The sequence below is a fragment of the Pimephales promelas genome, chromosome 15 (assembly GCF_988280905.1).
Source record: "Pimephales promelas chromosome 15, fPimPro1.hap1.1, whole genome shotgun sequence".
NCBI classification, from domain to species: domain Eukaryota; kingdom Metazoa; phylum Chordata; class Actinopteri; order Cypriniformes; family Leuciscidae; genus Pimephales; species Pimephales promelas.
The window spans coordinates 31,465,545-31,489,111 of NC_142783.1; the positions used below are offsets into that span (position 1 = coordinate 31,465,545).

Sequence of the window (23,567 nt, forward strand, 5' to 3'; positions counted from 1 at the left end):
ATAGTGAAAGTGACAGTTCCCAATACATACATGTCTAGACGATGCGTCAGTTGCAGGAACACTATTGTGTTCATCCTGCTTTTTTTATATTTCTGTATTTATCTGGCCTGCCCCTTCCTGGAGACGACAACCACAATGGTATCGTTTTCAAAAGTCTGTATTTTTAGGTTCCCAAAACACTTGTCATGTAAACGAAGAGCTAAAATGCATGGAAAGTTGTTCGCTTTTACTTGAAAACACTAAAACTGTTCTTTGATAGAGAAATGTCCTTTATTTAAACATGCTTTTCAAGCATACCATAGTGTGATGATGCAAAGACAACCAAAATTACACAAACTACTTTTTTTCTGCAACTAAAACCCAATTAAACAAAATCATTAAAAATGGCCATATGCCTCAGTGTATGAAATGTTTCTAAATGTTTCTAATCACACTGTTCAAGTGTAATAACCTTTAACACAGAAATTAAAACACTAAAGCTCTGTTGTGTAATGGTTTATTGTGCCTAATTTTGCTGAACTTTACACATGAATTGTCCTTGGAATTTGAAATGACAAAAAGTTTCACAATCCTTTGACATTTTAAACAGAAAAACATGTTTGGCTTTACTTTAGTTAATGCTACATGATGGAATAGTCATATCAGCATCATTAACAAACAGTAGCTTTGCTCGAGTAAATACACTCCCCATTGCCAGTTCATTCTGCTTTTGATTTCACAATGATATGTTTCAAGAAAACATCCCTCTAAATGCATGTATATCACATTATAACAACTGCCTGTAATCCAAACAAATATATAGAGACAACCAAACATTTCAAGATGGTGATTTTACAGTGTTCATATTGGGTTGAAAGTAACTGAGTGTGGTAGGAATCATGTGTTATTTTGCAAAAATCAAGCAAGACCAGAAAATTTGAGCGTCAATCAAAGAATATCTGACTAGTGTCTGTTCACAGGCTGAGTGTGAACACAGCACACCCACACACACGTCAATGAATGTTGATCAAGCCGATACATTCATACAGACACCTACCACACAGTAAAGTACATACCTGAATAAATATATTAGTATCTTTTTTTTAAAACAAACAAACTGTACAAGGGCTTGTGTGTAGTAAAATACTTTTCAGTGAGTAAAAAGGCAAGAGTTAAAAAAAATACCCCTTCAGTGTGCCTAAAATAAGCTTCTTGACACCCCTGTAAAAATGTCTTTAGGCATAAGAAACCATCTCAGTATAAATTTTAGGAAAATAGTAGAATAAGTCATTTTAATCTCATAACAAGCTTATAAAACAGTTGAAATGGGATCAATTTTGAACAAAGAGAAATAGTTACCAAGCGATCACTGTCTCCTGTACGTCATTGTTTTCCATCTCAATCCAATCAGTTTCCACGTTTGAGAAAAGCCAGTATGGTGATTGCAGAATTATAGTCCACAGGTTTCACATCTGCTTTGATTGTACAGCGACATCAACATGTGGAAAGTACCAAAATATATATTTGGAACGCCCTTTAAGGAACTATAATTTTAGTTAAACTATCTGTTAAAAATATTTGGCAACATCCTTTGTTAATTTTGTCACCGGTTAGCCCAGAATGAATAAAAATACCTTTACGCCAAAGCTTAAAATCTTCGACAGCTGAGACAAAAATAAAGAAAAATGTGTTAGTTTCCAAATACTTGAGATCACAGACGACAAGTCACTCCAATTCCACTTGGCAGATCCTTTAGGAGTGTTATTTTGGTAGCTCTTCATGTAAAGGATCAAATAAAACAAACAAACAAAACAGAAAAATCACCTTTTTTTTAAAAATTAATCTTTGGAAACCACTATTTTAGTATTGCAGTTCCCAAAACACTACTCCAACAAGTACATCCTCATAGAAGCCCTCAGTGGAATTTGGGAAACGGGATTCTGACCTCTGACCTCATTGAATTACTTAAAATAATGGATCCTGCTCATGGTTTTCCGGCCATCCTGCACAGTTTAGTCCCAACTCGACACACTAGAACCAGAAAATCAAGTTCTTTGGACATCACCGGATAGATCATTAAAGCAACCGAGGATCAGGATCACCGAGAACCAAACGAAGCACCTAGAGTCTCTAAAGCCAAGTGTCCTATATAGAAATGTATTAAATCTCCTGAGTGATGTGGTGTGAACTGACATCTTGTGGGCCGGTAGACAAAATAACAGTCAGAAAATCACTCCTGTCATTCGCCTGCATACGCGTTTCAAAGGCAGCTTCACAGCCCTTACACCAACTGTCCTTCAGCATACTGGATTCCTCTTCGATTACATACTCCACTGCCCGCCAGTTCATTATAACCTCCTCTGTGCGGTCAGTCTACAGGCCCCTGAAAGATCAGCTTGGCCCACTTTTGCATCAGATTGAGTTGGGTGGCACAAAAGGGGCAGGCCGCATGGAAAGCATGGGTGCCGTGCGGTAAAGGAATCTCCGCCCAATATCGGGCTGACTTTTCAGAGCACACGTGACCGCAAGGCACAAAGGCGTACGTCGGTGCGCCAGTATCTACGTAAAAGGCCGGTTCGCATCCAAGCCAGAGTGGTACGTAGGGGCCCACGGTTCTGCACATGGGACACTCTCTTTGAGCATTGGCGTCCCGTTCGGAACGGTGGCCCCAGTCGTGGTAGCCGTGAACGTGGCCACAGGCAAGGTAGACCCAGGGCTGTTTGTCCTCCTGGGTGGGTCCGCTGGACAGGGCGCGGCTGCAGCGTTGCATGCTGGGAAAGGCCAGGGTGTTGAGGCCCACGGGGCACTGAGGCCGGGCTGCGTTCAGCTCCTGCCGTAAGGCCTCCAGGTGCTTCTGAGTGGGGGTGTGGAAAAGGCCGTCGGCTGTGCGCCAGAGCAGCGTGGCTCCGCAGAGGTCAACTAGAGAGCCATCCTGCAGTACGTTACTCTCACTCTCCACCTGAGCGGCGCATAAAGCAAACATCTGAGCAATGCATTCATTACAAGCATTCCATCCATTTTCCAAAAACGCTTGTCCTATGTAGTCGAGAGGAAACCAGAGCACCCGTCTCAGCTGGGAGTCCAACCTAAGGTTGTAGATGTTCAGATTACAGAAGTCTAACTGGTTAAAGGAGTGGTTCACTTATTAAAAAAAAAAAAAAAAAAAAAAACTTTTGCTGATAATTTACTCACCCGCATGTCATCCAAGATGTCCATGTCTTTCTTTCCTCAGTCGAAAAGAAATTAAGGTTTTTGATGAAAACATTCCAGGATTTTTCTCAGTATAATGCACTTTACTGGGCACCAAATGGTTCAAAGTCCAAAAGAACTCGTTTATCAAAATGAACGAATCTTTTTTCGTGTCATTTGGTTCATTCAACAAACGAAATGAACGAATTGACTCTGGAAAAAGATTTTCATTTTGATGAACGAGTTCGAACAGGAGAGTCACGAACGCGCATCACAGTACAGAGCAAGGCGAGCATTTGAGCTTATAATAACTTGTTTTTTTAAATGAGCGATTGTTTTGCTTGATAAGACCCTTATTCATCGTCTGGTGTCGTTTAAAGCCCTTTGTTTGAACAGTTTGCAGTTTCCACTGAAAACGTCTTTTGGACGTTGAACCGTTTGTTTACCAGTAGTCCATTATATGGAGAAAATCCTGGAATGTTTTCATCAAAAACCTTAATTTCTTTTCGACTGAAGAAAGAAAGACATGGACATCTTGGATGACATGGGGGTGAGTAAATTATCAGCAAAAGTTTTTTTGAAAAGTGAACTACTCCTTTAACTGCTCCGAGACACAAATGCTAGTTCTCATGTCTGTCTTGACCTTTGAACCCAGTTTGCCTTACAACAAGAATACCTGAAGGGCAAAAAGACATTTTTAGAATTGTTTTTCCTATTGAGCTGGTCAGCAAATTTGAATACAGGTTATAGTTGAGCCTACGGTTTGTAATAGTCAGCAGCACGCACCCAGTTGTGTTTGAATACGTAGTCCGTAATCAAATACACTGTTAGGCTTTAAAATCATAACTCTAGTAAGTGTGTATGATAAATTAATGTGTGCCAGAGCACGTTCTTAAGCAGCTGGTTTTACGACGGACAATATTTGGTCAGGCAAACTGGAGCCTGTTTCCACAGACTTGAAGCCAAATGGTTACATGATTCTGATTTAGTCACTCGCGCACCGTTTTATATATTTAGACATAAGGAGCAATGTAGTGCAAGTTCAACACTGCATTTCTCCACGAGGCCGTCATAGACGGTGTCAACATTTCTCAACCCAGCTCAGTTCAAGACCAGCAAGTTTTTTGGGCCAGAGTTGAATCGATCCTCTGGCGCTTAACCCCTTTTTCATGCAACAGAAACACACCGAACGGCTCGAGAATTGGGTCAGACCTCGAACCCACACCCGAACCACGTCAGTGGAAAGTGAACATCCATATTCTCCCAGTGTCCACTGGGTTTCCTCTTGATGCTCCGGTTTTCTCCACAACTCAAAGACATGCAGCATTGGTCAATTGGAGACAATAAATTTTGCATAGGTATTCACAGCAGCATTCTCACGACCTGACAGAAGGCGAGCGGTTTGATGGATGAATAGATGTTTTTCAATTTCTGAATCAGATACCTGATTATTTATTAGGTCTTTACTGAGAGTATAAAGTAATGCACAGTTTATATTGCTTGTATTTTGTTTCAGTTTTCCTTATTTCTCAATAAATCAAACCTCACAGATGTGTGTCAGTTACCTTTAGTAGTGTGTTCATTAGCAACACACTTTGTTGTGGTATTGAAATTGGCGGAACGGTAAAAATGAAAGAGTGCAGAACCATATTTGTGCTCTAGGAGGAGCTAGAGGTTCAAATACTCACAACATACTGTTTGGCTTTTATAGCATGGCTCTAAAAATCAACAAACATTTTTACACTCCATTTAAAAAAAACACCATCTTTTACCCCAAAATTCAAATATAGCACATAACTATGAATTTCTAAACGCAGCCAAACAAACATGGTCTGAATGAAAATGAGCTAGAGTGTCCTAGTCAGGGTATGGTGATAGTGACCTCTTGAATACTCAGCTTAGGGGTCATCCGTAACATGATTTGAACCAGTCCACCTCTCATTCCTAGAGTCCTCCCTGCTACACTAGTAGCGCCCCAACTTTATAGTCAGGAACCTCAACGAGAGTCAATTAACTTCCTGACTAATCTTGATCTGCAGTTTAGATAATCATGTCCACATGATTGCTTAAGGATATTCTCATCATTTAATGAGCTATAATCCATCTCTGAGTCCATAAACATCGGGGAAGGCATGATGATTAGTAATTAGTAAATGAGGGAATTCACACTTTTAAGTGGGGTATTCCTTTAAATTTGAGTTTGGATTTTTCTAAAAATCTCATCTGAAGAAAGTCAAACATCTGGAAAGGCATGAGGCAAATAAATAAGACCATTTACATTTTTAAGTGGGGCATGCCTTATAAATTCAAACTCAAATTTAAAGGAATACCCCACTTAATTTAAATTATTTACTCGCCCTCATGTCGTTCAAAATGTTTGACTTTCTTCAGATGACATTTTTAGAAAAATCCAAACTCAAATTTAAAAACAAATGGTGGGTGAACTGACAAATGAAGGTGACTGGCTTCATTGTACACTAAATTGAGCAGATGCAGCTGACGCACTAACCAGTTTGCCTCGTGTTTGGGCAGACCGCGTTTCTCTCAGTGTGTAAACATCTCCACACACTGATATCTCCCTCCACACACCAGGCTTGGACTCCTCTGTGAACCCGCCCCGTGGGTGCATGACTAGCACACCATTGGTTGTCAGACCGTCCATGTGACCATCTGGATTCTTCCATTTGGCTGCTTTCTCCTACAGAGAGAGACTTAATTACTATACATGAACAAAAAATGTGTGCGCTCAGTTTACACATGGGTGAGTCACTCCAGTTAGTCTAACACACCTATATTTACCAGGTAAGTTTAGATCAGTTCCACTGGATCAGCAGAAGTGGATACTTCCCCAGACAGCACATTATAAATAAGAGCTTAATTAAGCTTCTTGTATCGCCGATGAGAAATGCATCCCACAGACAATTCCATTTCAAGACCAGGCAAGAAAACACACTTACTCCGAGAAATATATTCTTGGAAGAATCAAAGCCTGCAGCGTAGATGCGCGCCGTGTATGGCGGGTTACGTTCACACACCACCCGGCAGGCGAAGCGGGAGATGGTGCTTTGAGTGATGGGTGTTTCCTCACCCTCCCCTCCACCTGACACCGTGTCGGTCACCACAAAGTCAATAGGGCCCTCCGTCGATCGTCCGATCTAAGACACAAAAGAAGAATTCAAGTTTCTACAACTTAAAATACGTTCTCATTACAAACAATTGCCTGATTAATTATATTCTAGAGCCGCGTTTCCACCGCGATTACCAGGAACTAACTTTTTTCATAAGAACTTTTTTTTTGCCCCAGACCGCTTGCTTTTTGAGTTTTGTATGGAGGAGATTCAAGCTTTGCTGCTTTTGTGTGCGATTGGTTTACTAACGAGGTAATTAACAAAACGGCAGAAAAGAGATGAGCACCCAAAGCGTATTCAGAAGGTTTGTAATGCTAGATATAAAAGTAGACGTTTGTTATCAGCTATAGCGGACATTGACAGTGAGATGGATGGGACGAACACGCGCCATCGGGCAGAAAGAACAAGTGGTAAGAACCAATCAGCATGTTCAGCGCACAAGTCCCACCTCGAAAGTTCCCGAAATGTGAAAGTACCACCTTGCCAGCAGGGACTTTCTGGTGGGAAATTTTTACCCGGAATTAGACCCGGGTTCCTGCGGTGTAAACACACCGAGGACCACCCCAAAGTTCCTAGTTCCTGGGGAAAGTTCCTGCAGTGGAAACGCAGCTTAGGTCATGACAGAACCAATTGTATTATATTATTAATAATTATAATTAACACCACCAAACTTTTGAGCAGTAAAGTTTTTGATCATCTCTTGCATTTATTTGATCAAAAATACAGTGAAAAAAAAAGCTAAATTTTCTATATTAAGAGTAACTTTTACCTGTGATGGCAGGTGTACAACTTTCCCCCCAACTTTCATAGATAGCATAAATAATTTGCAAGCCCAGACCTATGCAAAAGAGGTGCATTTGAAACGCCTTGTAAGAAATACTTTCCTTTTCAGGAAAAGTATCGAAATCGCAATACTTGACTTGGTATCGAAACAATCATTTTGGTATCGTGACAACACTAGATGGCAAAGGTGAATGAAGACGGGAACAATGTCACATGATCATTCTAATTTGCTGATTTGATGCGTATGAAACATTTCTAAACAGAGCTAGAAATAGTCATGCTACTTAATATTTTTGTGGAAACCGACATTTTTTTTTAACTTTCAGGATTATGAGAGGAACAGAAAGTTCTTAAGTACAGCATCTTTTTAAAATAGTCAAAGACTCATACATTGTTACAAAAAATGGTCCCTTTTGAACTGAAAATACCCACATTTCAGCTGAAGATTCTGTAAATCCCCAGGTGTGTCTGTTCCAGAATTTGTTTTGTATGGTTTTGAGCCGAGCGACAATTGTCCCTACGCGATTTTGTCTCGACAGTAAACAAGATGGAAAACAGTCATGCATGTGCCAGGGCTTGTTTGAAGAGCTTATTTTAGTTTTAAAAGTGGGATGGAAATTCCCAAGAATAGAGAGGTGCTTATTGCACTAAATCCTGTTTATAAATACTTGTACTAAAATAAAGATGCAACGGTCTCCACTTTATTTCCTTTTTATAGAGTTTCTGTTTTGTCCCTGGTTCCCGTTTTCGCTTTTCCTCCTTTTTCATTTTCAGCAATCTACATGACTATCCCTCATGCGCAGACCAGACACCAAAAAAAACACACACACACACAACCCTGTATCCGAGCACGTGTCTTGGGGAACTGATATAACCGTGTCCCATATCCCAGATCTCGATTAGCTTTGGTGGAGGTCAGATATATTAAAGTTGGCGCAACAGATTAGTCAACAGGCAGACACTGAACAGTGAAGGAGACATTTCAAGGTGTTTTTGCAGAACAGTACCTGGAACATGTCTGTGTCTTTGTCATGGCTGTACTCCACCACCACCGTCTGGTTTCTGGACAGCGTGTAGGAGATGCTGTGCTGGCCCTTACAGTTCACTGCCTGTCACAACACAACACAACAAAAGCGTCTGTCAGTGTCAGGAAGAGTTTCCTGCTCAGCTAATACAGTGGCACACAGAGAACGGGTCTTAGTTTTTGCACTTTCTGAAAATGTAGTTTGTATTTCACTGCATTGTTCAAACCTTTAACTTTAAAACCTTTACAGCTTCAAATATAGTTAAAGGGATACTCCACTTTTTTTGGAAATAAGCTCATTTTACCACGCCCCCAGAGTTGAACAGTTGGGTTTTACCATTTTCCAATGTATTCAGACAATTTTTTTATATTTAGAAGAATATCGGTAACCAGACAGTTTCTGGTCTCATTGACTTCCATAGTATATGGAAGAAACTGTCTGGTTACTGATATTCTTCTAAATATCAGAAAATCGGCTGAATGGATTCGAAAACGGTAAAACCAGACTGTTTAACTCTGGGGGAGTGGTAAAATAAGCCTATTTCCAAAAAAAAGTGGAGTATCCCTTTAATGAGAAAGTGACAGTTATGAAAACCTGCTATGGATCTTTTTGATGCATGTCGAGCAAAAGGGAAGTTTGCAATAATGTTTGCTATGGCCTCACATGATCCCTCTGTATGCCCTTTACCCTCAAAAACAGAAATGTGAAAAGTTTAGCAAGCAGCACTATTAATAACTTTAAACATTTTAAAAAGGTTAAAATACTAAAGTTGGTCCAAAACACCACTGTAACGAGCATGTAGATTTTGAGTGTGTATGTGAAACACACCCCATCAAACATTCATTACTAAGACAGCTGTCATATGCAGCTTGTTATAAATAAATCATACATTATTCAAGTCAAGAGTGTAAGAAGAGGCAAGCACCACATGACTAACAAAATTAAAAAGTATGGTTTGAGATCTACTCTATCATTTCAACTTGAAGTAAGAAAATTAGCCATCACAGATATGCATGCATGATCTGAATTGAGTTCACTTCAAAGCAGAGTGTGTGTAAACTGTAAACATTATTCTGGTGGTTTGAGACAAACCAGTGTTTAAACAGCCAATTTCCCAGCATGATTATTTCTCGCTTCCTGATTCACCCTTTCTCTCCTCTAATCTGTGATTTCCAAATTACCCACATCTCCATCACGTGTGCTCAAAAGGGAGTGGAAACTGGGTCATGGTTACTACACTATGCAACAATGGAAAAACACAGCGAAGAGAGGAAGGTGGTTTGTTTCTGTACAACACTATTTAATGCATTACTGTTTTTAAAACTCACTGTCCACTCATATGCCAAGCCCAGGAGTGTGTGAGTGTGCATAACACTGTTCTCAATAACACTGGAGGTCATAAGCAGTTCACATATGCATACTAAAAGCCAAATTTTCACGCCTCACACATGCCCAGAAATATCCCAGACTAAGTAGGGATGCTGGCTGAGTCTGTATATTTTCTAATCCTAAAAAAAAAAAAAAAAAAAAAGTGCTCAATTCAAATTGATTTTGTGAAGCAAGTTAAACATTAAAATTGAAGTCATGTAAATGTGCTTTATGCAACTTTAATAAAAACATTTTTTTTAAAAAAGTGCAATTTTGTGCTCACTCTTTTACTCGTTTCTCACAACTCACAAGTATAGGAGTTAAGGCAGATATTTTAGAGTTTTGCAAATTCAGTTCCTTAATGAACTTTTAAATCAATGTAGTCACATTTAAGCAATAAGTAGGGTTGGGTATCGTTTGAATTTGAACGATTCTGATTCCGATTCCGATTCCTTGTTTCGATTCCGGTTCCTAACGATTCTCGATTCCGATTCTTTTAAAAGGCAGGGTCAAAGTTTAGCTAACCTTGCTAACCAACGGCCTTTCTGAAGGAAATACTCCTTCTGTAAAAATACTCCTTTTGTCACAAATTTTGCCGAGATTTCGTTATTTTTAGAAAAGTGAAGCCACACTTTGGATCGCCGACGTAAGGTACTCATGTTCAACTCGCGTGGTTATGCCAACACTTCCGGTAGACGCTTCTTCGTTGGTGTTGTTCAGCGGTTTCTTCTTCCGCTCGGCGGACTGTGAATATCGAAACTAGGAATCGAAATTTTAACTTTTGAACGATTCCGGGAAAAACAAAAAGTTAGTCCCGATTCCAATCGATACTTGATTCTCGATACCCAACCCTAGCAATAAGCATATAAAATGCTTTGCATGTAATCATACTTTACCCAGTGCATAGTAAATGTTATGAATTGAAAGGGCTGCACATATTTACATTTTCCAAACTGTTATTCCTAACAGCAAGCACATTTGATGAAATAAACTTTAGTACTTTAATAATACTTGCGAGGAGTGAACACTTAGACATAGAGAAAAAGGATCAAACGCATCTTGTGCAGAAAAGTTAGCTTTTCTTTTACACGTGTGTGAAATCCAACAATATTTAATAAATAAAAAATAATAAAAATATCGGCCGATATATCGGATTTTAGAACCCAAAAATATTTGTATCGGTTTTAGAACCCAAAAATATTTGTATCGGTATCGGCCTTCAAAATCCTTTATCAGTCGGGCTCTAGTACGCATTAAGTGACAAATGATGCATTTATCATCTAATTATATATACTAAGCAGCTAGAAAATGGCTTGCCAGAACTTGTGCATAAACACAAAATTAAATATCATTAGTTTTATTTGCATTTATAGTTTAATATAACTGGCTGTGGTAGTTAGTCGTCTGATCACAATTATGGAATCTAAGACAACTTGCCTTTTTAGCCATTTCAGAACAAACACACGAGTTTACAGACATGCTGAGCATTGTCAAAAGGGAAAATGTCAGGATATTGTTAATTTTTATCTAACCCACCCAGCCTTAGACCAAAGCTCTACCAATTAAGTTGTGACGGGACTCATAGTTTGGCTTGTATGACCGGGTTCCAGTTTAAAATTTGGGCCGTTATTGTTGTTGATGGCACATTTGTGCCCATAGTAAAGTGGAACAAAGAGGCTTGAGGGTGAAACATTAGGCAGCTCTCCATGCTCACTGCCAGGTCACAACAGGGGGTCCATCCAGCTATCCATCCCCCACTGCTGTTTTACAGTGGGCCACAAAAGCTACAAAAACACCCCAAACAATAGAGCGAGTGGAGCCGCACCCGTTGGGCAACAGGGATTTGAAGCAGCTCCATCTGTGAGACGCCGGAGCAGCTTGGGCCTCGCGAGGCTTGTTGTAAACACATGAGATGAGATGCTGTGGCCACCAACCTCAAGAAAAGAGGATCCAATTCGACTGTACCCTCCATCAGCACTGGACAGCCCACAATGCAAGTGGCAACAACTCTAACCTCTGAAACAAACCTCCAAGACATCCGTGAACAATCACATATTGTTCCTGGAATAGTTTAGTGACATTTTGTGACCCATTATCTGAAAGGAGTTCGCTGGTGCACTGAGTAATCACAGAGCCTGTTCTTTGTTCAACTTTAACATTACAATGATGCAGCTGCACTTGTGTCACTGCTGGAGAACTGGCCGTTTTTTTAGTTAACCCTTTCAGACCGATGCCTGAAGGCATGGAAGGCCTTCCACCTCAGAGCGCTGTGACCCCAAAGAACAGCGTGATTCACAGATGACTGTGCGCTGGGATATTTTCAGCTCTGACGAGGCACCGCGGACGGATAATAAGCGGCCAACAGCAACAAAACATCCCCAAAACTACCGCATGCCAGCGAGTTTCATGGCGAGAAGAAAACATTCCTTGTGTTCATGGGACTTTAATTACGGAGCCTGGGTCTGTGTGTAAAACAAACATCACAAATATATCACATTCTTCTTGTTCTTTTTTTAAATTACAGCAAAAAGACCATTTAAAAGTAACTAAAAGCCTTGTAAATCAACATCATATTCTGGGGGATGAATTTGTTCTTATGCCATCAGGTCGGCGTTACTTGCAGCCCCCTGCAAAGACCAACCGTTATGGAAGATCATTATGAATAATGTTTTTGTTTTGTTTTGTTTTTTGGCACTATGCACTTTAGGAACTATGGATTTTGAACTTTTGATGTTTCCTTTTTTTATACTGTACTTGGTCACTATCATGTTTAGCCTGGTTTTACACTACATGCTATGTCTGTGTGTATGGTTGTATGTATAGACGGTGTACTGAAGAAACTGAATTGCCCTTCTGGGATTAATAAAGCTATCTGTATCTGTATCTAAACATGGCTCTACAATGCAACATTTGGAAAATTTTCATGTGGACATCTTTTCCGGTACAGACTGTCGAGGACAGATGGAGAGCTACTGTATAGTAGAAAATTAAGTTGTACTTCTGATGAATTGAGACAGTGACATGGTTTTTCATGTTTAAAGCTGCAGTCTGTTATTTTTTGGGGTTAAAAATGATCCAAAATACATATTTGAGAAAATACATAACCAGCCAGTGTTCAAAACTATCTGCTTGTCTTAGCTCGATTCAAAAACTGGTAGTAATGTTTTTAAATTCAGTGGTACTGGTGTATTTCCGCGGGAGATTCAAGCATGAGTTTGCGTCATTATGTCACATCTGTACACAGTCTTGGCTTTGGAGGTGGAGATTTGTAGCCTTTTCTCACAGCACTTGATGTAATTAAACATCAATTAGATGGCGGATCCAGAAAGGTTCAAACGACAATCACCAGTGACAACAGAATCACCTGCTTTAAATGCGAAAGACTTCGTTCGGACTTCAGAGTGTGATAGGTCAACCACTTCGAGTGAGTTAAGAAATGTCACGCCTCTTACCATAACCACGAGTTTCAACACATGCATCTCAATAAATACCATATACAATATAAACTATATTTTGGGCTGGATTATTTAACCCGAGTAATATTGTGACTTATACATTCCCAGAAGAAAACTCAAGACTAGAATCGAGGCATTTCAGGGAGTTCAGAAACAGTGCTTACAAATATAATGAATATTAGAAGTATAGAAATGACAGACTTTGTGCTTTGCAGACATTTTTCATGTTTTCAAGAGCAACATTACAGCAAAAAAAAAAAAAAAGTCATGTTTTACTAGTTCTGCAGCATCCATCTTGCCTGTAACGTAACACCAGAGCACTGCTGTTTACCCTCACCTCGCTGCTTAGTGCAATATTGTAAAGGGTCCGTCTGAAACATTGAGTAATTAAACGCATCGGTATGGCGGTATATTAAAAATAATATAATAACGAAAATTCAGTATGAACCGGTTTCCCGCCCAGCATTACTCTGATCTAGCTCCATGCATTTCACGATAACATCTGGAGATGGCCAAGTATCAGCTCCAAGATTTGTTTATTGGTAGTGGCTGCTCTGAATGACAGTGAACAACTCAACCCCACCCATGTTTAGTAAATGTTCCCTGTAAATCTCTGAAGAATGTCCCAGTAGCAACCATTTAAAGGTGGGGTTAAATATGTTGGAGAAACTAAAAGTCACAATCCTTCTTAACTAAACACTGCATTGCACAGCTTCACAACTGGGCAATAATCCAACATACTCTACAACTTATCTCTGCTATGTGGAGTTGGAAAGTCTTGTGAAAGAACTCATTTCAAATTCCATGTATTGCTATCTCATAAAGACGCTCTTCTGGAGCTTGTCAAATCCAGAATCAAGTGTTGGTCATGCGCTTGCATGGGTACAGCATGGTTTAACAAACACAAATCAGCCCCTAAGCTAACCTTTTTCCATGGCCCACAATCTAAAATGAGTTGACACACCCTTGCTGTAAAATATAAACTGAAAGGCAACACCTTCAAAAGGGCAAAGCATTTGGTTGTGCCATTAATGTCAGATTATTTATAATAGTATATTATAGGAGGGGGTTGCATCAAATCTCAATCTTCGATGAATCTAAATACTTCAGAATGGATATGCACAATGGCACTTTTATGTGCCGAATACACACAAACAAAACCATATCAAATTGCATTTGGTTTCATGGTTGAAGCGAAATACAAAAGACAGACAATCACAGGCTTCATTGCACAGAATATGCACTGTGAGAAAAGTTTCAGTGTTTTCCTTTCTAGAAGCTCAATAAAGTTCAGGTATTAAAAGTACTTTTTGTTTGCTGGTAATCGGGATGAAGAGTGAAGGTAGGACCCCAATACTCAGGTATCCAGATGTTCTCCATCCCCACAATGACCTCGGGCTCATTCAAGTTAGCTCTCAGTAAGAATCCATTTCTGGGTCCATATATATATATATATATATATATATATATATATATTCAGCCGCTCTGAATAAAATTTGAGTCTTAAGTGTGTCAATTCTAAGGGCCAGATTTACTAACAGCTTGCACCAGCGCAAAACCCTCTTTTGGCATTAAAGAATTACTGTAAGGATTTACTAGAGACACGCAGTGAAAAATTGGCGCTGAAAAGACGTGGAAAGGGTGAATTTTTCAGCTGACCATATTGCATATGCATTTATAGGAGTTTGCCTTTTCAGACCAAATTTAAGCAAGGAAAGTATTTAAATTAATCATGCAAGGTGATTTACTAAGGTTTGCGCTAGTCAATTTACTGGTATTTGCGCCATTATTTAATGCCCCACAAAAAAGCATTTCTTAAACCAGATGTGATGTCTGTATGAAACCAGTAGCCAAAAGTGATGTCCGGAGGGGTTATTTGTTTTTAATGATCCTACAAGTTCACATAAACCATCAAAAATAGGAGGAAAATAAATGTATATATATATTTTTTTAAATGATTAAATATGAGGGAAGAGCAACACACTAAACTTGGTTATGGTATTTCTCTGGCAAAATTATTTGGCAAAAAAAGGCAGTACAGCTACAGGTTTTATTTTACTACGCAAAGAAAGAAAAAAAAACCCTCACAGATGACAAGGTTTCACAAGTTAAGGCTGATATGCGATTACCTTGCTGGCTTGTGGTGTGTTAAGGATGTGTACAGTGCTGGGTTTGACACCGTTAGCTTTGGCTCTCTTGTAAAGGGCAAACCGGCTTTTCCTTCGCCCTCTGTCTCCATTGGGAAGTGTACCATTGTACCTGTTTAAGGAAAGAAAAAAAAAATTAGATAACGCCATATGAGGAACTAGAAAAATACCACTTTAAGGAGTCAAACACAGAATATCATTTTCCAGATCATGAAAATGGTGCTTCACGGCTCTACAGATCCTGCCACATGAGCAGACCAACAGAATCCGGAAAACCACACACATTACATATGAACTGGAATGCCAGTCATTCAAAACGCGCTGCATATCCCTGAACGATGATCCAACCGCAATTAAATGAATGCATATTAGACAGTATACATCATGTGCTTTTAAGAGTGATGACGCTACACATACTCAGCTCACGAGGAGCTCGTGATACAGTGATTCCTGCAACCTCAGAGGTTCGCCCACCCAAACTTCATCTCCGGTGGTGTTCAAAGAGGCACGGCTCGCTTAAAACGAGCATTGTGTCTTCAAAATAGCAAAATTTTAAATGTTTTTACCCACAAGGACAAGGTATGATACAAATCTAATAAAATGACACCACTTCATAAAAATTAGAAGAGTGCAGCATTTCACCACAGTTAAAACGAGAAAGTTAGAAGCTCAAATGTCTTCCTCAATTCTCCAACAAAAAATTAATAAATAAAGAAAACAGGAATACTGCATGCATGGTCCATGTACAATGTGAATGCAAATAAAACAGTTCTTTCACTCTTTTCTAGACTAAGATTAAATGAGGTCTGAGATGCATGAACGCTATGCTGCCAGTAGAAACAACTTGTGCTGTAATAAATTAATGAGCAAAACAGGACTTCATTTGGAGAGAAAAGGCATTACACACCATTCATAGAGCTGCCATTTCATAGTGATGTTATGCCATTTCGTTACATCAGCTTTAAATTGAGCCACTATTTAAGTTGTAGTCAAATAGAGCCCTTGAATTTAATCGATTATTATTAATTTAAATTATTTAAATGTTCTGGTCTAACAGCATGTGTAGTTCTCATGAAGTTACTTGCAAACTCTTAACATGTAATTGTCACGTATTCATAGAGAGGAGAAATGTGTGAACACCATAGACTAAAAGCTGTCAATACAAAGACTTCTTCCCATAGAGTCCAGCTCCTAATGTCATTCAGTCAGGTTTTTGTTCTGCTCCATAAGATTTTCCTGGACCTTTTCATACAGCATTTATGAGAACAAGGATTCAGAGTAAAATGCTAATCTACGATCTGTCTACAGTCAGTGTGCATGATGTCAGCACGCACTTACAAGAGGCCTCAACATCCTGTACTGTTGATGCTTATCACTAGACATGTTACACAATTTGAGAAAGTATCAAGGCATGTCTGAATCCAATAAATATGTAACATCCTCTCTACTGAGATGTCTTTATCTGGCCAGATTTCAAAGACGCATTCTTCTCTCCAAGATTATGTGTGAGCAGTTCGTGGAAAAATGGCATCTCAGTTAAAACTAGTCAAAGTATGACTTCAGTTTTAGCAAGAAATAGCCATTAAATACTTGCTTGTGACTAAAGCTCATTTGAATTTGTTCTAGATCATTAGACATGATGGTGCCTTGGGAGTCAGTCTGTAACCAGTACCCTTAGAAGGTGCCATTATACACAAATGCAAAGCAGCTACTTCAGCTTTCAGATGGAGACAGCATGATGTCTAGCAGAATGAAAAGTGGCCCATCACAGTTTGATGTCCATTTAAGGATGCGTTTATCTGAAATGGATGATGACACAATAACAGGTCAGGTGTGGGAAAATAAGGGGGGAATTCTTTACACAAAAAGGCTTGGTTGTTGCAAAAACAATTTAAAGTTGAACTTCTTTTAACTTGAGCGGCGGATTTTAGAATTGAGTGTTACGCACGAGACACTGCAAAAGATGAAGAAACTTAAGCGCAATGATCAAACTCGTCCTTCTATTCTATTCTATATTAGCTCCGCCCCCTCCATTGCTGTATTTCAAGCTCATTTTTATTCCATGGCCTTCCTTGTTCCCGAACCTGGCACTCCTGTTTGTTCTTTGTATTTCTGTGTTGTGTGCCCTGATATTGAAGGTTTTCTTTTTATTCATGTTTTATGACTATTAATTCCATGTGTTTTTATTTTCTTTTATTTTGTCTTTTTAATTATTCATTGTACAGCACTTTGGTCATTTTTGCGCTGTCTTACTTACTTAGCAGCCGCAGTGGAATGAAAGAAATTAATTAAATAATTTGCTTTCAGTGTTGACGGTGTTAGGAGCCATTCACTCAGAACACGAGCAGTTGAAAAGGGAAAAAAAAGCCAAGTATTGAGATGCATTTTCTTTATAAAGTTAAACTAACTTAAGCCCCACATTTTCAAAACGCTTGTAATGTGCAAGACTCTCAAACATGTTTATCTAAGCGCAAGTTTACAAAGAAAAAGCAGCGCGGTGAATGGAAAAACCTGTTTTTTGTGAACGGCCCTTACCATGATACTGCAGTGATGCACTGACATGAAAATTGTGGCCAATACTGAAAACCGATATTAATACTGCTGTTTTATGGCCGATACCGATATTTACCGATGTCGATATCCCTGTATAGAAAACACATAGCGAGGAAGGATCCTCTTCAGACACTCTTCATGTCAACGACCAGACAGATGACATCGTTGCTCCCTCACCAAAGGCAGAGTTAAACTGAGTTTTTTTGCCACCTTCAGCAAATGGACCATATCGGCCGATATTATATCGGTGGCCGAAATATCGTGAACCATTATGACACCGTTTTTTACACAGTGTTTTGGGAGCGTGAAAACTTAGGCCATGTCCACACTAATACGTTTTCATTTGAAAACGTATATTTTTCTCTCCGTTTTGGCCTTCTGTCCACACTGAGACACCGTTTTAAGTCAACAAAAACGTATCGTTTGGAAAACGCTCTCCAAAGTGGATAAATTTGAAAACGCCGTTTTCGCGTTGTAGTGTGGACAGTGAAACCGGAGTTATTTCAAAACGATGACGTAAGTTTAGTCATGTGATCCATGTAGTACCAATAGATATTCATGTTTATCGGTATTGTGCCTGTTATGTTATTCATTTTTACACTATTGCTAAAATATGTTACTTTCTATGTGCTATTCTTCATAGCACAGTACTGCAAAGATGACAGATACTTACATTTGCTGTCCTGCGGCAAAACAGGAGAGCAGTTCCGTTTTAGACCAAACACATGGTGACTGAATGCGACCTGGACGCATTCAGTGATGGTGAGATATTTTCAGTGATGGTGAGATGTTTTGTTAAATAAAATTATCCTGTTGTGTGATAATTTTATTATTTATTTTCCCATCTGTATCATCTCAGTGAGCTTTTGTGAAGTTTCACGCATGCGCAGTAAAGTGAATTTCGAAGTTTCTCATCCACACTGAAACGTAGGAAAACGCCTGAAAACGCTAGTGTGGACGGAGGGCGTTTTTAAACGGAAACCCCGTTTTCAAATGTATCCGGATTAATGTGGACGTAGCCTTAAAGTTTTGAAAATGATACTGTGCTGTTAGACAAGCAACCGCATAAAACAAATCTTTGCACACCAAGTGTATCATTTGTTATCAACATGTTAAATTAAATTCCTTTTAATTGCATTAATCAGGGAGACCTTTACAGTACATCCGAGATCATTAGGTTGATCATGTCTTCCTTTCAGATGTCAGAGTTTGAATGATAGTGATTGTAATGCTCTCTCGGTGAGTTGGCAGAAATTTTAGAGTCAGCGAGATCTATCTCCTCACAGCTATCAGTCACAGAGGAAAGACAACATTACAAAAGGTGCATTTTCGCCTTCTCAAACAGCTCAGTCAGTCTAATGAGAACAATGAACAGAGAGGGGAGGACTGGAGGCTCAGATCTGCCTTTGCCCCGATCAATAATACCCTCTTTCAGCCTCTGCTCTGTGTGTGCCAGCAGCCAATGCCAGCCAAGCCCAATGAATCAGGCCAGCAGAAAGGTGGTAGGTTGATGTCTTTTTTAAGGAATATATGCTACAATAGGTCTGTTTGGTTCATTCACAGGTGGTTTCAAATCCTATGAATCAAACAAACACTCCAAGAACAGAAAATGTTTCACCATAACATTGGTTTCATTTTGTGCTCTTGTGTAAGATTGTTCACTTTACATATAAAATACAAAAACCACTCAACCACAAAATTATACGGATTAACATTTACAGTTACATGCGATTTAAGTCATAAGATGTGTTATCTTTTATAAGATACTGAAATCATGCTGCCTTGAGTTGGGCATTTGTTATTACGACGATATGTCATCCATTCAAGTTGGAAACATAAAAAGGAAGCAGCATTAAGGAAAAAATAATAATTATATAATAATTGAACAAAAACATCATCTGATTTAATTAAGAAAATTATTCATTTATATCCTAATGTCAAATGATTTAAAAAGTAAAAGTTAAAAAGCAAACTGTGAAAGTCAAAAAATTTGTATTCACTACAGACTTGCTATCCACTCATTGATCTCTATATAGCCTATAGATTACTGATAAATTATATTATATTATATTTAAATCAACATGCCTCTTCTAATGTTGGAAACATGAAAATAATATCATGAAGAATTCAGAGTTTATTCACCTAGTCATTCACATACTCAGAACTAGTCGCAATTATGATATTTCCAACTCCACTTGAAGGGCATATTATTCTCATGATAAAAGCAGTCATGTCAGGGTTATATTTAACTAGGAAATTATATTCTGCATGAAAGAGAAATAAAAACTGTAGTAGCACACTGAGAATTAGGCTCTCTCATTAAATGTAATGCTTGAAAAGACCCTTTTTATTTTGTTCTACAAAAGTTGCATAATGTGAATTTTAAAGCTGCTGTGCGTTTTTTTAAAAACGCAAGTTGCATAAAGACTCCGACAACCATTAGGATGTGAAACCATGATTGAAAACAAAACATGAAACTCGCTTCAAGTAAGATTAATAACCACAGGCCTTCTTAATTTACTCAAATCAAAAACCACTATTAGGTGCATAAAGTCTCATTGCTCTAATCCAAAAACAATGTGCTTTAATGGATCAGTATATTGAACCTTCAGAGAAAATGTTTAAACCTCTAAAATAAATTGTTTTTGTTGAATATCATTTGATACATCAGGCTTTTAGGGCTCATATAGAATAATAAAGTGAGACTATGAAGGGGGGGGGGGGTCACCTAATTTGAGGCCCAAACGGAGTAAAAATGTGCAATTTGAGTAGTTGCTGATGTTTGCATGGCCAAAATGTAAGATGAAATTCTGATAACTTATAATGTAAAGTTAAACCAAGGAGATCAATATAACAGTATAGCAGACTACTTGCGTAAAATGCCAACGGTCTAAATATCAGTTCAGTTGTCCCTTTATGGCCGTTTCTTAATTCCAAGAACGGTCTTGCGTTCTTGTGGAAAACTTGCCAGGTTATCTTGAAAGAATGAACTCTGAAGGACGCATCTTGGTGAGAGTTGATATGACCAGCATATTATAGGTATGCACAATAACGTCACAAATGTTAACCTATTGAAACATTTCTTTCACATTATTAAAGCCATTATTTCTTTTTATTCTGTTTTATATAATTTTTCCGTTTGTAGTTGTAAAAATCATTATGTTTAATGTTACCTATGGTTTTGTCAAGTTAAGGTTCTTTTTAATATACCTATAAAAATACTGCAGGCTTTCTTTAGGTCACTTCATTAAAAGCAAAACAGACATATGTTTATTTTCACGAGCCATCACGCATAGCTTGCATCGGCAATCTCTTTAAGATATAGTTCACCCAAAAAACTGAAAAATGAAAACTGATTTTGGTCCCTCCATAGACAGGGAAATATTTAATTTAGGCTTTAATTCACATAAACGCTTATCGGCGGACAAACAGAATCTCAACCGAACTGCGTAACAAGGATGAACCTCATTGGTTGGTTCTCACACTTCAAGTGAACATGCTTGAACTTCTGTTCACCACAACTGATGTGCGAGTTGATGAATGTTTATGTGAATAAAAAAAAAGCCTAAATTCAATCGGTTCATTCATCATATAAAAATGACCGTGTCTCTAGAAGATTTTGGACTAAGCCGCTGTATTAGTTTAACGATCTCTTGATTAACTTTTTGAAGCGTTAAAGTGGTAGTTGTGTTGCGGTCAATGGAGGAACAGAAAGCTCTCAGATTTCATCAAAAGATCTTCATTTGATGAAAGATGAAAGAAAGTCTTATGGGAAAGGAATGACATGAGGGTGAGTAATTGATGACAATTTTATTTTGGGGTGAACGAACCCTTTAAGTAATCACAGGCCTCCAACCGCAGAGGCTTCTGGGATTTCTAACGGTTTGATTCTCTCAAGTCTTCATTCGATGCATTCCCGATATCAAGAACACATCCAGGTGCTTTCATGCGTCCTCTGTACTTGCGTTCAAGACGTAGTTCAAGAAAACAGGGACGCAAGATTGAGAAATATTAATATAAATGCTTAGTTTTAAGATCAAAACTCTGCTTGTTTTTATTATAAGGGGCAAATGATTGAGAGATGTACACAAATTTCATGTCATTTAATAACCAATTTTTTTTTAATTCCATAAAAAGTGCAGTATCAAGTAAATCTAAGTCGCTTCAGTCCAGTATGTGTTCACATCTTGAAATATAGCTAACAAAATAAAGTTATTCTTACATTTAGTTTATAAAAAACCTAAAGATTTCAAAGCAAAAGTAAAGGTGAACCACAACCTAAAATAACACGACCATAAAATAATACTAAAAGATGTTTTACTTCCCAAAATATAAAGCATCAACCATTGTGTACAACAGGTTTTTCAGCGAAGTTGAGATTGTGTTTTTAATTTAGAGGCCTTAGAAATTTGCATATTAAATGATACAGTAAACTTTAGGTATTGGTTTAAAATCCCTTTTCAGTTACACCACCCACAAAATCTGTTATAGTCCACCTGCCTTGAATATCTTTTGTGACGCATCCAGATCAACACACAGAGCATCTTCTAATGAACAAATGATGCAGACATCCATCATATGCAGTGCTCCAGGAATGGTTTGAAGCTCTAGTCTAGAAGATCACTGAGCATTTGTGATTTACAACCCAGCAGAGCTAGGAGGGAGTATTGTAAAACAGAGACAGGCTCTTTGCTCAGTCACAGACAAGGAGGGGGGACCAATAACTTTAGTGGGCTGCTTCCGAATTCCTCCACCGCCCTTCATCTTGTTATGACTTCCCGTACAGATGATGAACGAGCACCATGAGAAAGTCCCATCAAGATCCGAACACTGGGGCTACAAAGTGGCTGGGATTAAACCAACTCCCAGCCAAACCATCCACGATGGAGTAAAATGCGCACCAGTCAATAATTGAATTTCTAGATCATCGACAGTATCACTTTAGATGGCGGCTTTAGTGTATAAAAAATAATAATAATAGCCTAAATGTGTTTATTTATCTGGCTCCCGTGAGCTTACAGACAGCGCTCGCTAGACCGCACGTGTTTCATTTGTGCAGTAACGTGAGCGCGTGAATTTTAAGAGCTGGGAGGTCTCGCGCACTGCACACCAATATCAAGTGTGTAAACAAACTATTTCCGTACTCTCTAAAAAGCAGTTATCCACTAAATAGCGGCTCAAAAGAGTTTCTGAAGAGCCCTGTTGAGAGTATATACGGCAAGTGAAAGTATGTAACTTGGAAACAGCAAATAATACAGCTAAAGTCGGGTGAACTCGTCAATATTGAACACATTGTAAGGGGAAAAAATGCGCGTATGGACTCACCCCAAAACCACCAGTTCGCCGTACTTCACTGGCTCTTTGGTGGGCGCACAGTGCTCCTCTTGACCCGTTGAAAACATGAGGCTTTTCAAACAACACAGCGCCCCTCACTAAATGACACGATCAATCCAGCGACGAAACGGGAAAAGACTTCAAAGGACGCTCCTAACTGCCATATTACCCATTTACCTGCTCCCAATCTTGCGTTGTACTTTTCCGAGAAAAAATAATCAATGAAATCGTACATCCGACAGAAATTTTAAAATTAAAGCCTTGCGTCTCGGAGACATTTCATCATGAGAACAGCGAATAACTTAATGCTTCCATCCGCTGAAAGAAAAACAGTACTCGTAGGGGGTGGACCGTACCATTCACTTATAACGACTTTACGCGGGGGAGAGCGGGAAGAAACTTTCCAACGATTAACGTGAATATTCTAACTGAGTCATCGTCGATCAGTGTATGCTTAGATACTTTTGAGGCCTGTGTTCCGTTTACATAAACTGTACTGTAAAGTTTGATCCTGAGATATTTCACCTTTTAATCTAAAAAAACGCGCCCCCTCAAACGGCACAATCCAACACAACGGCGGTCTGAGGCGGCACCTTCAATTATGTA

At 38.8% G+C, this 23,567-nt stretch overlaps 1 protein-coding gene across 1 annotated transcript; it reads right to left on the bottom strand.

The window, feature by feature from the left end:
• Positions 1 to 1,755: 1,755 nt before the first annotated feature.
• peli2 (pellino E3 ubiquitin protein ligase family member 2) lies at positions 1,756 to 23,281 on the bottom strand. Its single transcript, XM_039666723.2, has 6 exons — positions 22,953 to 23,281; positions 15,057 to 15,186; positions 8,087 to 8,188; positions 6,126 to 6,323; positions 5,678 to 5,866; positions 1,756 to 2,938 (listed from the first exon to the last, which is right to left on the bottom strand). Exons 1-6 carry the CDS (start codon positions 23,027 to 23,029, stop codon positions 2,348 to 2,350), a joined length of 1,287 nt encoding a protein of 428 aa, XP_039522657.1. The 5' UTR covers positions 23,030 to 23,281; the 3' UTR covers positions 1,756 to 2,347.
• Positions 23,282 to 23,567: the final 286 nt, after the last annotated feature.